This window comes from Lynx rufus, unplaced genomic scaffold, assembly GCF_022079265.1.
Source record: "Lynx rufus isolate CCGP_SWC_20201006 ecotype Redwood Valley unplaced genomic scaffold, mLynRuf1.p SCAF_14, whole genome shotgun sequence".
NCBI classification, from domain to species: Eukaryota; Metazoa; Chordata; class Mammalia; order Carnivora; family Felidae; genus Lynx; species Lynx rufus.
In genome coordinates, this window is record NW_025814828.1 from 9,370,485 (window position 1) to 9,385,067 (window position 14,583).

Genomic DNA, 14,583 nt, shown 5'->3' on the forward strand with positions numbered 1-14,583 from the left:
AATGTACAGCATGGTGATTCTAGTTAATAACACTGTCTTATATACTTGAAAGTGGCTAAGAGAGTGGATCTTAATTGTTGTTACCACAAAACAGAATGGTAATTACGTGACGTGATAGAGGCGTTAGCTACTGCTACGGCAGTAATCATTTTGCAATACGTAAGTGTATCAAATTGACACTTTGTGCGCCTTAAACATACAGAAGTTCTAGGTCAATTATATCTCAGTGGCACTGGAGGAAAAAAATGCTTCTCATTGGAGAGGCCCAGCTTCTTCTGTAAAGAACCAAGTAGTAAATATTTACCCTTTAGAGCCACGTGATTTCTGGCCAACTCCTCAACTCTGTCCTGGGGGCACAGAGCAGCCGTAGACAACGGGTAAGTGGGTGAATGTGCAAAACGTTATTTACAAAACAGGCCATGAACAGGATTAGTTTGCCAACCCGTGCCGTGGAGTTGGATGTTCAAGTCTAGCCCTGGAGAGAGGGGTCGGAGCTGGGGATATAAACACGTTAAGTCATCATCAGGATTCGGTCATGGACCTAGATGACCGTAAGGAGAGCTTATAAAAAGGACAAAGAGGACAAGAAAGCCCAGGATCGTGCTTGGAAGGCATTCCGACAACATTCCAAAAAATGTTGGGTGGGTGGCACAATCCTTATCAAAATGGTGTTACTGAGATTGCTTAGGAGCGGAAAACATGGTCATGGAGAAGAAGTACTCTTTTTGTGCACCGAGTGATCTAAAATGGGAAGCCTTCTTCAGCTGCTCCCACTGACACAATGGAGTGACTTAAGAGGCAATAAATAGGAAAAGCTGCCCGGCTCTACTGTGTAGCTGTGTGGCCTTGGGCAAGTTCCCTAACCTCTCTGTTCCTTAGTTTGAAGGCCTGCCATGTGGTGTTACAGACAGGTACAATATCATTAGTCCTTCTCTCAGTGGCTCCCTGATTCTAGAAAGGATTTGCAACAACGTGCTTTTACTGGGCCCTACTTAATTTAGACCCCCCACTTCTCTGTCACTTTGGCTCATGCTGATACGAAGCTCAGTTTAACTTAACTTCCTTTATGTTACTCCTATCATCAGAACATTAGCCCACCTTCTCACAACATTGCAAATGCCGTGTCCCATTTAAGAAACTTCTAGCTCCACTGTTGTAAAACTCCCTCCCACTCCCAGCTCCACCCTGGCTGCTTGAACAATGTATGCTGGATCTAGCTCTCTTAAGCTCACTGAGGGCACCAGAGTCTTTATCTTTGATCGAATTTCCAGAAGTGACGGATCCGACCTACATGGAAAGGGCATTCCTCTGGAAGGCATCAAATGCCATGCAATTACTCAAGAAATCAGCTAATTCCACCTTCACCTTGCCTCTAAAGAAAACTTACTCTTGGGCCGCCTGGGTGGCTCAGTCAGGTAAGCATCCAACTCTTGATTTCACCTCTGTCAATCGTGAGATCGAGCCCCGCGTCTAGCTCCGCGCTGAGGGTAGGGCCTGCTTAAGATTCTCTCTTTCTCTCTCTCTCTCTCTCTCTCTCTTTCTGCCCCTCTCTCCACCCTCTCAAAAATAAAAATAAGAATAAAAAACAGAAAGCTTACTCCTTAATGACCACTGGATTCAAGGGCAATTTACTTTTGTTTGTTTTGTTCTGGTTTTCATTTAATTGACTACCATCATAGACTCACTGATTTTTATGTATTTGGTACATTTTAGGCAATTATCATTCCACGAATGGTTGCAAATTGATAAAGGGAAGAAAATGAAACTTTTATCTTGCTTCTCCAGTACAAACTGTATTTGGGGATAACAAAGCAGCCCCAGAGGGTGAAAGAAAGCTCTTTTTTGTTTTTTAATTATTTATTTATTTTTCGTTTTTTTAGCTTTTCTTTGCTGAGGAGCTCCAGCTAATGTTTGTAGACAGTAAGGGATGATAGAACTAGAAAACTGGCATTTTGCAGAGTGGAAAGCCTTATTATGGAGAAATCAGGCTGTCACCACCTTAAAGCAGTGATCGATCTCAATATGTCTTAGACATATTAATTTGTTAGACAATGTCTGACATGTTAATATGGTAGATATGATCACAGTGTTGGAATCATGAAGAAAAATGTCCTTATCTTTTTTATGTAGCAGCTCTTACTGCGATATCACTTATATACTGTTCAGTTCACCCATTTAAAGTGTAAAACTCAATGGCTTTTAGTGTATTGCCTGTTCTGAAAACGGAATCACGCAACATGTGGTCCTTCGTGGTAACCGGCCTCTTTCACTCAGCGTACTGTTTTTAAGGTTCACCCATGTCATAGCATTGTAGTAGAACCTCATGGCTGAGTGATATTCTATTGTGTGGGCAGGTCACATTTTGTTTGGCCACTCATCGGTTCTTGGACATCGGTGTTGTTTGTTTCTTTTGACTATTGTGAATTGTACTCTATGAACGTTCATGCAGACTATTTACTTGAGTACCTGTTTTCGATTCTGGGCTCTGCCCCTAGGAGTCAAGTTGCTGGGTCACACGGTAATTCTATGATTAACTGTTTGAGGAACTGCCAGATGGTTTTCCAAAGCAGAGGCGCCATTTTAAATTCCCGCCAGCATTGTGTGAAGGTTCTAGTTTCTCTACATCTTCATCAACATTTGTCTTATCTTTTCTTTTCATAACTAATTTTTTAAATGACAGACTAAGATTATGTATTCATAGCTTATATGATGGGTAAGAGATAATTGGCCCTTACATACAAAGAAGGCTTATATATTTAAAATGCAATAATTTAATAGAAAAAAATCAAAGGTCATAAATAGGTAATAGATGGAAAAAACATATATGTATATATTTTTTCTTTTTTTTAACTTTATTTTTTATTTTTTAAAATTTACATCCAAATTATTTAGCACATAGTGAAACAATGATTTCAGGAGTAGCTATCCTTAATGCCCCTGACCCATTAAGCCCATCCCCCCTCCCCCTTTCAGCAACCCTCAGTTTGTTCTCCATATTTATGAGTCTCTTCTGTTTTGTCCCCCTCCCTGTTTTTATATTGTTTCCCTTCCCTTATGTTCATCTGTTTTGTTTCTTAAAGTCCTCATATGACTGAAGTCATATGATTTTTGTCTTTCTCTAATTTCACTTAACATAATACCCTCCAGTTCCATCCACGTAGTTGCAAATGGCAAGATTTCATTCTTTTTGATTGCTGAGTAATACTCCATTGTATATATATACCACATCTTCTTTATCCATTCATCCATCGATGGACATTTGGGCTCTTTCCATACTTTGGCTATTGTCGATACCACTGCTATAAACATGGGGGTGCCTGTGTCCTTTCGAAACAGCACACCTGTATCCCGTGGATAAATGCCTAGTAGTGCCATTGCTGGGTTGTAGGGTCGTTCTATTTTTAGCTTTTTGAGGAACCTCCATGCTGTTTTCCAGAGTGGCTGCACCAGCTTGCATTGCCACCAACAATGCAAAAGAGATCCTCTTTCTCCGCATCCTCGCCAACATCTGTTGTTGCCTGAGTTGTGAATGTTAGCCATTCTGACAGGTGTAAGGTGGTGTCTCATTGTGGTTTTGATTTGTATTTTCCTGATGATGGGTGATGTGGAGCATTTTTTCATGTGTCGGTTGGCCATCGGGATGTCTTCCTTGGAGAAGTGTCTGTTCATGTCTGCAAATATTTAGAGCTCTTTCTGTATTCAGAGATCTCGGCAAAATGATGTGTGGAATACAGGATGTGAAAATGGTGCGCAAAGTCAAATCGGTGTTTGCTCGCATCAGCCCTACTGATGAGTCAGTGAAGGTAGAAGCCAACAATGGAAATCCCTTATCATTCTTATATTCTCCGCTAATATTTTATGTTAGAATAATGAATATCGTCCAACTGCGCCAAGTCTGAGACCACATATACACATGGCATATGTTCTCTTCATCCTGAGTCTTGAGTCTTTGTATATGTGTCCCATTTTCCTGAAGGCTCTCTCAACTTCACATTCTGTCCAAGCAGTGCACTGTGGTTGAGAACTGGTGGACCATTGGACCTAGTATTGATGCCTGTATGTTGTCCCATACCCTACTGATGCTAGTTTGGCCACGTGACTTGCTTTGGCCAATGGGACATTAGCAGATAAGATAATACCAGAGGCTTGTGAAGGTCTTGCTCATTGAGGCTTATCTTCTTGGAACACTCCTTCTTGGAACTGTACAGCCATTCTGTGAGGAAGCCGGAAAAGCCCTGAGGAGAGGCCCACATAGAGGAAAGGAACGGGGGTTTGTTCAGACAAGCCATTCTCAGTCTGGTGTGATTTTACGCCTTAGGGGACACTTGGCAATGACTGGAGACACTTGGTTGTCACGACTGGCGAATAGGTGCTATTGGCATCTAGTGGGTAGAGGCCTGGGATGTTGCTAAACATCCTACGGTGAACAGGACAGCACCGTCACAAAGGCTTACCCAGCCCGCGTGGCAGGAGCGCCAAGGTTGAGAAACCTGCAAAACACCAAGGTTTCCTCACAACACCCTGGGTCCTTTGGGTCAAGGACAAAGGGGCTTGGGAGAGAAAGTGTTCACACTTCAATAAAATCGTCTATAGCTGATCTTTGAAGCCCGTACATTTACCAGTGACAGCTTTCCGGGCAGTCTGCGACTCAGAATGATTTTCCATGGTCCCCATGTTACATTTCTCCTTGTTTCCCCTCAGCATCTAAGCCTAGTAACTCATCAAAGGGCTGAGCCAACCACGATTTTGGTGGTTGCCCCAGCCTACATATTGTTTCTCCCTGGCAGCACTGAAGTCATAGTTTGTGAGGATTCCACCCTAGCTTCCAAACCCCTGACCACTAACATACTCAGAGACCAGGGGCTTTCACTCACTTCTGCTGCGTTCGAGAGTGCATCAGTTTTGTTACCAAAGAACCATGGCCCTGCCCTGCTGACAAGAGGCCACTTTCCCGCTGAAAAGAACATGTATATAGCTTGTCTCTGAGAAAAAAAGTTTAAGGACCTAAAAATTACAGCAATATTGTTAGTAGAAAATGTTATTAGGAGAGTTTCAAAATAATTACATTAGCAGACTCATTCAGTAAAAATTTTAGACATATGGTTGAGTATGAGCATAAATCTCATTGCCATGGTAATTAACTGTAAAACGCAGAGATAACAACTCACTGCAAGGAGGGCTGGGTTGTTCTTTTCTTTTTTAATAATAGAGCACATACACGTCCCCAGGAAGAATGGAAAATGCTGCCAGAATGGGTGCTTTGGACAACTTTTGGGTAAACAGGCGGATTCAGGAGTTTAAAGAAAAGTACATGGACCCAGATGAAACATCCCAATTACATGAATAATCCCAAGAATCCCCCAAATCCCAATAATATGAGGTCAGTTTACAGCGGGCTACAAGCTGCCTTCTGTGTGGACGGAGGGCCAATTGTTGGCAGCGGAAAACCCAGCCATTTATCCGACCTGTTTAATCTGTTGTCATTGAGAAGCATTAAATTGGCCAGCAGGACTAGCACGTGGGGCCCACATTCTCATGTAATACATTCCTTTCCTCTACATTTGATTTGTGCACAGAGGTTGGCATTTGCTTGGGAAAACCTTTCTGGCTCCCTTCTGCAGGGGGAGAGGGGAAGGGGCAGGCTCAGGGGCTATGGAGAGCGGTGGCTGGGGACCACCTGGCGGGAGTGGGCAGGGGGCAGGGTGAGGTTCCTGGGGTCAGGCCAGGAGAACCGACTGGCTGGACGTTGCAAAACTGGCCTGAGGACTACCTAAAGACGAGGAATCTAGAGGGGCCTCGGTTTGCTCCCATTCACCATCAGCATGGAGAGTAACCGTGCCCCTCCATGTGTGGTCAGGACTCAGATGGCCACTGGCATTGGCGGCTTTTTTCAAGGGCAGCGGGCAATTTTGTAGCAGTTGAGGCACCAGCGAATTTTGACTAAGGACTAGATAGTACATAATTTAGGCTTTGCGGGCCACGAGGCAAAATGGGAGAGGTTATTACGTAGGTACTCCCATAACAAGAGAGACAACAAATTTTCACAGTGGTTTTATGGACAAAATACAAAAAATAAAAATAACTTAGTACAGCTTTTTGCAGTACGCACCTACTAAAGAGAGGAAAGGATTTATTTATTTATTTATTTATTTATTAAGGGGATACTATTTTTCTTAACTGGGGTGCGATGGCAGGACAGGTACGATCACACAGATTGCAAATGCTCGTGTTTAGCGCTCCGGTAGAAATAGGCAGCGCTGCGGTTCCGGCCCCGCGGGTCAGAGTTTTACAGATCCCTGGAGCTGAACACCAGTCGTCTGCAATGGGTTTGGGGGTATTCCGTGTTGGGGGGCTCGCTCCCGGTTGCTAGGTACGTCCACAGCCTCTTCCCGCACCCTCCCGCGGTGCCCAGTTAATCGGGCCCATTGGCCCTCCCTCTCGAGGCTGGACGGGAAGGTCTAGAACGGGGCCGAGAGCTCGCCCTCTACAGCCCCTCCTCCCCAGCTCCGCTCCCTCCAGCTCCCCCAGCTCCTCCCCCTCCCCCCGGGTCCCGCCGCGGCGCGTTCCGGCTCCGCCGCCCCGCTCCGGGTCCACCAAGCCCCGCCCCCTCGAGCCCGGCTCCGACTCCGCCCCTGCAGCTCCGCCCCCTCCAGCTACTTTCCACTCCGCTCCTCCCTTGGTCGACAGCCGCGCTTTCCCGCTCGCGTCGCAGCCTCCGGTGCCACCGCCGCCTCCGCCATGCCCAACATCGTGCTCTTCAGCGGCAGCTCGCACCAGGACCTGTCCCAGCGCGTGGCCGACCGCCTGGGCCTGGAGCTGGGCAAGGTGGTCACTAAGAAGTTCAGCAACCAGGAGACCAGGTGGGGGCCGCGCCGGCGGCCGGGCCGGGCCGGGCCGGGCCGGGCCGGGCCGGGCCGGGGAGGGCGCCGGGCGCGCGGCTGCGGGGCCGGGCCGGGCCGGTCGCCGCCCCCCCCACCCCCCGCTCCCCACCCCGGACCACTCCGCGGCCGCCCGCTCCCCCTTCCGGGGCGGGACGGCCACGACGCGGCCTCCGCGCCACCGCTGCGGCGCCCAGGAGACGCGGAGGAGGGCGGCCCGGGGCCCGGAAGGGCGACCTCGGGGCGGTCACCAGCGTCGAGGAGAGGTGGGCGCAGCCGGCGGGAACCGCCTGGGTGCAGGGCACGCGGCGACGGACGCCTCTGGGTGTGCTCGCCCGGTGCTCCCGGATCCGCGCCTGGCGGGTCCTCTACCCGGCTCCGCCCACGCCCTCTGCCCGCCTGTGCCCTGCATTCACCTGGGGCCCGTCCGAAAGCCGCGTCCCCTCCCTGCCCGGGAGCTCTGATCCCCGCGGCGGGCGGGGCCGGGGGGGGGCGTGGGTGTTTTAAAAGCTCCCGGGTGACCCTCCGGAGCAGCCGGGGTGCAGAAGTCTGGGTTAGCCAGAGGGGGTGTCTGTGCGGAGGGCTTGAAGAGCGCGAGAGCTCCAGAGGGCACGTGCTGGTGCCCCTGAGCGTCCTCTTCAGTTTTCTGCCCCAAACACGACACACACTTTCATCCTCTTCATAGGCCTGGGACTCTGCTGTCTCCAGCAGCAAGGCCACGCATGGTTCGGGCGTAACTGCCACCTGTGTCTCAGGTCCAGGAGATGCGGTCACCTCTGTTCAGTGACGTCAGGCTGGTGGCCACCCTCGGAAGCGCGACACGGGCCCCGTTTTCCACCTGCCTGAGTCCACCCAGCTCTTTGAACAATTTCAAATTGCTCTCCTGTTTTTCTTCTCCCCCTTAAAAGCTTAGCCCTGTACACACTAATCATGTGTGTATCTTTGGCAAAGATCCAGTTCAACCAACACTTTCAGCAAGCGATTCTGGAACAATTGATGCAGGCTGCCAAAAACAAACAAACAAACAAAAAACAAAAGCAAAAAAAACCCAACAACAGTCCTCCATCTATACTTCCCACCATGTCAAAAATGACCCTGAGAGGGATTGCAGACTTAAAATGTAAAACCTGGAACTAAGCATTTCTAGAAGAAAGCATGGGAGAAAACCTTGATGGCCTTTGGCTTAGTCCAAAATTTCTGAGCTCCTGGGGAGTTCTGTTAATACATACGGGGAAAATGGTGTCTGTCGAGTCAACTTTTTAGGCTATATGAAGCCCCTTCTTCCGGGTGGGAAATCGCAACACATAGTCCTGTTGATTCTGTAAGTGAAGAAACGTTTGGGAATGGGTAACAGGTGGCCTAAATGCCAGGAGTCCTTCAGCCAAAGATTTCCGCTTTGTGGAGTTTCATACAGAAGCCCTGGAGGGCTCTGGAAAAGGAGAGCGTAGCTAGGTTTGAATGTTGTGATGTCTGGCCAGTCCTATTTAGGTCTCAGGAGCTCTAAGAAGAATGGGGTGATAGTTTCTGTTCAAGAGGTGGCGTCGTGTAAGTAGGGGAGAAATGTCTGGGCGAAGTAGATTTTGAAAGCAAATTTGTTGCCCTCCTGTGTTATCTCCGGGCAACGCGATCCTGTGCTGCCGAAGAGCAGCAAATCTAGCTCGGAAGTCTGTTGTGAAGTCATTGTTGGATTTCTGTTCCAAATACTGGATGTACTGTTGGGTGCAACTCATTCAGGCATTGAAGTATGATTGTTTGTTTGTTTTAACTCAGTTTTATTTGCTTTCCAGTATTTTATCCCCACCACCTGATAAGTAGAAATCGTGAGGTCTGGAAAACCACGAAACAGGAACTCTGGGAATTGCTTCTACAGTCAGATTATATGTTTTTTGTTTTGTTTTGTTTTTTAAGTAATCTCTACGTCCAAGGTGGGGCTCAGACCCATGACCCGGAGATCAGGAGTCTCCCGTTCTACCGACTGAGCCACCCAGGTGCCCCAACATTATATGTTTTTAGTACTTAGAATATAAAACGTTAGCTTCCTGACTTTTCTCCTTCCCATAAACTGTCTAGGCCCAGGGGTTGATTTGTACAAACAGTCCTGTCTATACTAGGTGTTGCACTAGTGATCTGGTTTTTACTGTGTGGTCCCAGGGATGAGACACAGGGTAAAAGGAAGAGAAAAATGATTCAGCTCACCTAAGATGCCCCTTCCTGAACGTCTCCCCTCAGCTGGGACCAGAAATCTGCTTTGATGTCCTGCTTATCACTCCTTCCGTTCCCCACTTTTTTTTTTTTTTTGTAAGGAGTCTCTACATGGGGCTCGAACTCACAACCCTGAGATCAGGAGTTGCCCACTCCACCAACCGAGCCAGCCGGGCATGCCCACCCCCATCCCCCACCTCATCGGACACACAGGGCCTCCTGATTTTCCCTTCTCATCTCTGAATCATTTGAGGTACAGCAGAGAGATGCCCGCCCCAGCTTCGCTATAGACCACTGAAGTCCCACCGTGAAGGTGTCTTCGGGTCTGTTCTAACATTTTAGCCCCGGTCACTTAACCTGCCCACGGGGTCGTTGGCTGATACCGAGACACCCGACATTCTGGTTATCTATTGCTGTGTCACAAGTCACCCAGAATTCAACAGCTTAAGACAGCAATTGTTTATTTCACTCCCACACCCCGGGCAGCGCCCCGTGTGCTGGCATCTGGGGCAGTTAACTGGGGGTGGCGGGTCCACTTTGAAGACGGCTCGCTCACACGGCTGGTGATTTGGTGCTAGCTTTTGCCTGGGAGCTTGGGCCGAAAGCTCAGTCCCTCTCCACGCGGCTGCTTGAGCTTTCCCATAGCACGGGAGGCAGGAAGTGGCCGCAGCCAGTCTCTTAAGGTCTGGACCCTGAAGTCAGTGCATTGTCGCCTCTGTCACAATCGGTTGTCGGGCAGAGTCCTCCCAAATCCAGTCCCCCCCTTTTTTTTTTTAGAATTTTTTTTAATGTTTATTATTTGAGAAAAAGACAGAGAGCAAGTGGGGGGGGGAGGGGCAGAGAAAGAGGGAGACACAGAATCAGAAGCAGGCCCCAGGCTCTGAGCTGTCGGCACGAAGCCTGATGCGGGGCTCGAACCCACAGACCGTGAGATCCTGACCTGAGCTGAAGTCGGCTGCCTAACCGACTGAGCCACCCAGGCGCCAATCCCCTTCTTGATGGGAAGAGTTTCAAAGCATCTCTGCAGCCCCCTTTTCATCAATGAGCACACTCACTCATTGTTGAGTCAGATAAACTCATCTGCCTTCTTATTGGCGGATCGGTGAAGATTCTCCATCTGAATGGCAAATGGATGCTGCCTTCTGGCCACAAGTGTTTGAAATTAAGCCCCTCCCCTAAAGATTGGTCGTGATCATCTTTAGGAGTAGAAGCAGGAAGAAAAGTTGCCATGGTGATAGGATTTTTTTCAGCCTCTGCCGGACTGCTGGTCATGCGGGCCCTGAGGTTCCCCAAGAAAAATAGGCCAAAGAAGCAGTTCTTTTGGGATAAAGCAGCATAACGAGGGTAGCAAGTTTTTTCTGTAACAGGCCAGACGGTAAGTGGTTTAGGCTTTGCAGGCCCGTGCCCTCTGGGTCACTGCCACGTCTTCCGGTTGTGTGGGGTAGAGGTCTGTCACGGGTCACTGCAGTCCTTTCTGGAGGCTCGAGGGGAGAAGCCGTTCCCTTGCCTTTCTCAGCTTCTAGAGGCTGCCTGTGGCCCTTGATTCCTTCTTCCATCTTCCAAAGCCAGCAACGTAGCATCTCTCTGACGCTGCTTCAGTCCTCGTATGTCTCCCTCTCCCATCTTCAAGGACCCTTGTGATTGCATTGGGCCAACTGGAATACTCCAGGAAAATCCCCCTATTTTCAGGTCCGCTGATGAGTAACCATAATTCCATCTGCCGACTTGTTTCCCCTTTGCCATGGAACTAACATTTTCAGGGGTTCTGGGGCTTAGGACATAGACCTCTTTGTAGGGCCATTCTGCCTACCACGCTGATTTCCAAATTGACTTGATTCCACAGTTGAGAGGATGCTCACAAAGGAATTACATTTAGCCCCTTAGAACTCGAAATAGGAGGGAGCACATAGAATTGTGTCTCTCTCACCCTGGGGGTGGTGTCAGACTGGTTCAACTTGAAGTGGGTCACCATTTTCCACTGTTACCAAAAGTCATTTTCAGATCGGCTCAACTTGAAAGCCTTCATTTTTGTGTTTCGAGAGCCTGACGCGGGACTCGAACTCACGGACCGTGAGATCATGGCCTGAGCCGAAGTCGGACGCTCAAACGACTGAGCCACCCAGGTGCCCCTGTGTTCCGATTATTCTAGTTGAGGTTGGGTAGAAGCTTCTGTTGACTCAATAGACTGCTGCATGGATTCCAAATACAGACACCTTTAAATTTTTTTTTTTTTATTTTTAAGAAAGAATCGGCTCTTTAGAGAAAACAATATGATTGGGTCTGGTTGTCATTTAAAATAAGATTCACCATATTTCTTTTTAGAGGGAGCCCCTTTGCAGCTGGTCTTACTGGAATGCTTTCCTAAAAATCATCGTGCTGTGCAGAGTCCTACAATAAAGACCACGGGGCTTATGGGGGAAATGGGGTTGGTTGGGGGTGCAGTGATCAAAACTTCAGCAACGTTTTAAAAAGACGTGAATGTCATAGAAATGGTAAAGCACTTTATACACGTTACAGGCTTAGAACGCGTAAGCGCTGTCGTAAGTATGGCCCTTTCCTTGGGGAAATGAGTCCGGGGGGGGGGGGGCTGTAGCTTTGGGGTTCTCGTGAGGCGATGGAGGGAGTCTGAAGTGGTATGTCGAGTGGTGATACCAGATGCGGGCGGGTGTGGCCGTTGTCCCGGGGAGGGGGGGGCGGCAGCGGGATCAGGGGAGGATTTCTGAGCGGCTTCTCCATCCAGCTGGGCGCCGTCCAGTTTGCTGCAGTCTTATCTCGGGATGAAAGACGGTGGGTAAGCCAACGCGGCCTTCTCGTTCGGCTCGCATTGTTCCTGAGGTATCACTTGGAAGAAGATTAGGCTTTTCAAACCCAGCATCGTAGCAGAGCTGAAGGTCTCCCGGGCGCCTGGCAGTGCTGTGAAGGACGTGCCCCGGCACGTGCCAGGGACGGGCTGGCCTGCGGGCGTGTTGAGCGCTCAGGATTCTCCGCCCACAAAACAGAAATTGTCCAAATGCAACTTTCAAAGACTTTTGAAACCCCTCTTCACTCTTTCTCCAGAAGCTACTGGAGGATGCCAACCAGCAAAACAAAGAAGTGCAGCAAGAAAGAGGATACAGAAAGTGGGCAATGATGTGTGGGAGAGGGGTGGTGGGATTCCCCCCCCCCCGGGGGGGATGGCATCTGTGCACGGGCAGAGAGAACCTGGCTCAGCCGGCGACGGGACAAACACGGGTGGGCCAGTGACATGGATGTCACCCTTGGGGCCTCTGACACGGTGGGAATGTAGACTGTCAGCCAAGCGTTTAGGCCAGAATTTGGAATCACTACTCAGAAAACTTAGCAGGTGAAAAGGTAGGACAGTACACTCCAGGGAGAACAAAGCACCGAAAGTTGTGTGTAAAAGGGAAATATAAACTTGGATTGAAGTTTACTTTGTGGCTCGGCTCCGAGTAGCATTTACACAGTTAACGGTAGCTGTCGTATTTGGTTGGAGTATTGATCTCCGTTGGGATGGTGGGACCAGAAGGCTGCAGGTGATACAGGCAATGGGGGGTGGGGGGTTGGGGGGGGGATAGACTTATGTCCTCGTCTTCATAGCACGATGACCACACGTGATGCCTAAAATGAAACATCAAGATGAAGCTATACAAACTTCCTAGTCGGAGGCTTGAAGGGAAATGCCTAAAAACCATACCAAGAGTCCCAATTGGTTGCCTCTGGAATGTTTGTTACAAGGCTTACAGAATGACTTCGCTTTGTTTTGTTGTTGTTGTTGTTGTTGTTGTTTTAATTTATTTTGAGAGAGAGAGACAGAGAGAGAATCCCAAGCAGTCTCCGCACTGTCAGCGTGGAGCCCGATGTGGGGCTCAACGTCATGAACCCTGAGATCATGACCTGAGCTGAAATCAAGAGTCAGACGCTTAACTGACTGAGCCCCCCAGGCACCCCCAGAATGACTTGAATTTTTTAAGCAGTGTGTATATGTAACTTTAATAAAAGTAAAAACTCAATATACTATTTAGCAGAAAGAAGTCAATGTAACAGGACTGAGTCCTATTTCTAACGAGCATAGTGGACCCTCTCCTACATGAAAAGTTCTGCTCACAAGGTGGTCCTCAGCTAGCCTTTGGGAACTTCGTTTTGGAAACGGCTCCCCCCATTCCCAGATACGAACAGCTCACCCTACTAACCTGTGTGAACAGTGTGGTTGGTGCGGAACACCTGGGGGTCCGGAATTTGGGTACGTGCCGGGCAGATGGAGCCCATGTGACCAGCCCCCCGATCGTACCCTGGACACCGATGCGTATGGTGAATCCTGGCCACTTATCATACCTAACGGTGCTCCAGGGGACCTCGAAGACAGCAAATATACTTGACTATTAACAGATGGCATTTTTTTTTTCCCAGCGTCGAGATCGGTGAGAGCGTGAGGGGCGAAGATGTCTACATCATCCAGAGTGGCTGTGGAGAAATCAACGACAACCTCATGGAGCTTCTCATCATGATCAACGCCTGTAAGATCGCGTCATCTTCCAGGGTGACTGCCGTGATCCCGTGTTTTCCGTATGCTCGACAAGACAAAAAGGACAAGGTAGGAGATTTGGGTCCTGTTGGAGGAACCCGCTCTGGGTGAACATCAGCCTTTTTTCCTCCCCTCCCGTAGTAACTCAGAGTATCTGGGAAACATTTGCTTTCTATTTTAAGGACTGTGTAAATACGGTATCTCATCGTGGCTTTTCAAAGGTTTGTCTTTGAACCAGCCATTATGTTAATATTTACAGATCTACATACAGATAAGGCATATTTTTGCATGTATTACAATACTATATAGCCCTGGTGACAAAATTGTTGTCTATCTCGATGGTGGTGGGTAGAACTAAATAATGCCACCCGCTGAGTACAGAAAACTGGGGAACGGGAATCACATCGCTGGAGCATATCAACGCCAGTGTCTCGGTTGTGATTCTATACTATAGTTTTGCAAGATGTTCCCATGAGCCCAAACTGGGTAAAGGGCACAACGGGACCTTTGAATTGAGGTGAGTCTACAGCTCTCTCAAGATAAAACATGTAATTGAAAAAGATACACCGTTACCTCTTTGTAACCGTTCAAGAAGAACGAAGGTTGACATCGTTGAATGTTTCTTTTAGCAACAGTAGCACTAGAGGAGGCTGTGTGGGTTTCTAGAAGAAATTAAAGATCTAGACCTTGCCTTTGAGGACAATGAGAGAAGTTGGAATTTCTGGGGAGCTTTAGAAGGGATTGTATTAGTTTCCCACGGCTGCTGTAACACATCACCACACGCTGGGTGGCCTAAAACAACAGAAACATGTTCTGTCACCATTCTGGAGGCCAAGCGTCAGAGAACAAGGTGTCGGCAGGGCCACGCTCCTTCTGGATACTCTGTGCGGGAAGCCTTCTTTGCCTCTTCCGGTTTCCGGTGGCTCTTGGCATTCCTCGGCTTCTGGAAGCGTCACTCTCACCTCTGCCTCTTTCTTCACA

At 48.7% G+C, this 14,583-nt stretch overlaps 1 protein-coding gene across 2 annotated transcripts in view; it reads left to right on the plus strand.

Annotated features, from left to right (window-relative positions):
- Positions 1-6,683: 6,683 nt before the first annotated feature.
- Positions 6,684-14,583, plus strand: part of PRPS2 (phosphoribosyl pyrophosphate synthetase 2) — a 35,889-nt gene continuing 27,989 nt past the window's right edge. For both annotated transcript variants that reach the window (XM_047075889.1, XM_047075890.1), the window contains exons 1-2: positions 6,684-6,860; positions 13,488-13,671. In XM_047075889.1, the coding sequence (XP_046931845.1) occupies positions 6,739-6,860; positions 13,488-13,671 (306 nt within the window). In that variant the 5' untranslated portion in view covers positions 6,684-6,738. The remainder of the gene's footprint in view (positions 6,861-13,487; positions 13,672-14,583) is intronic.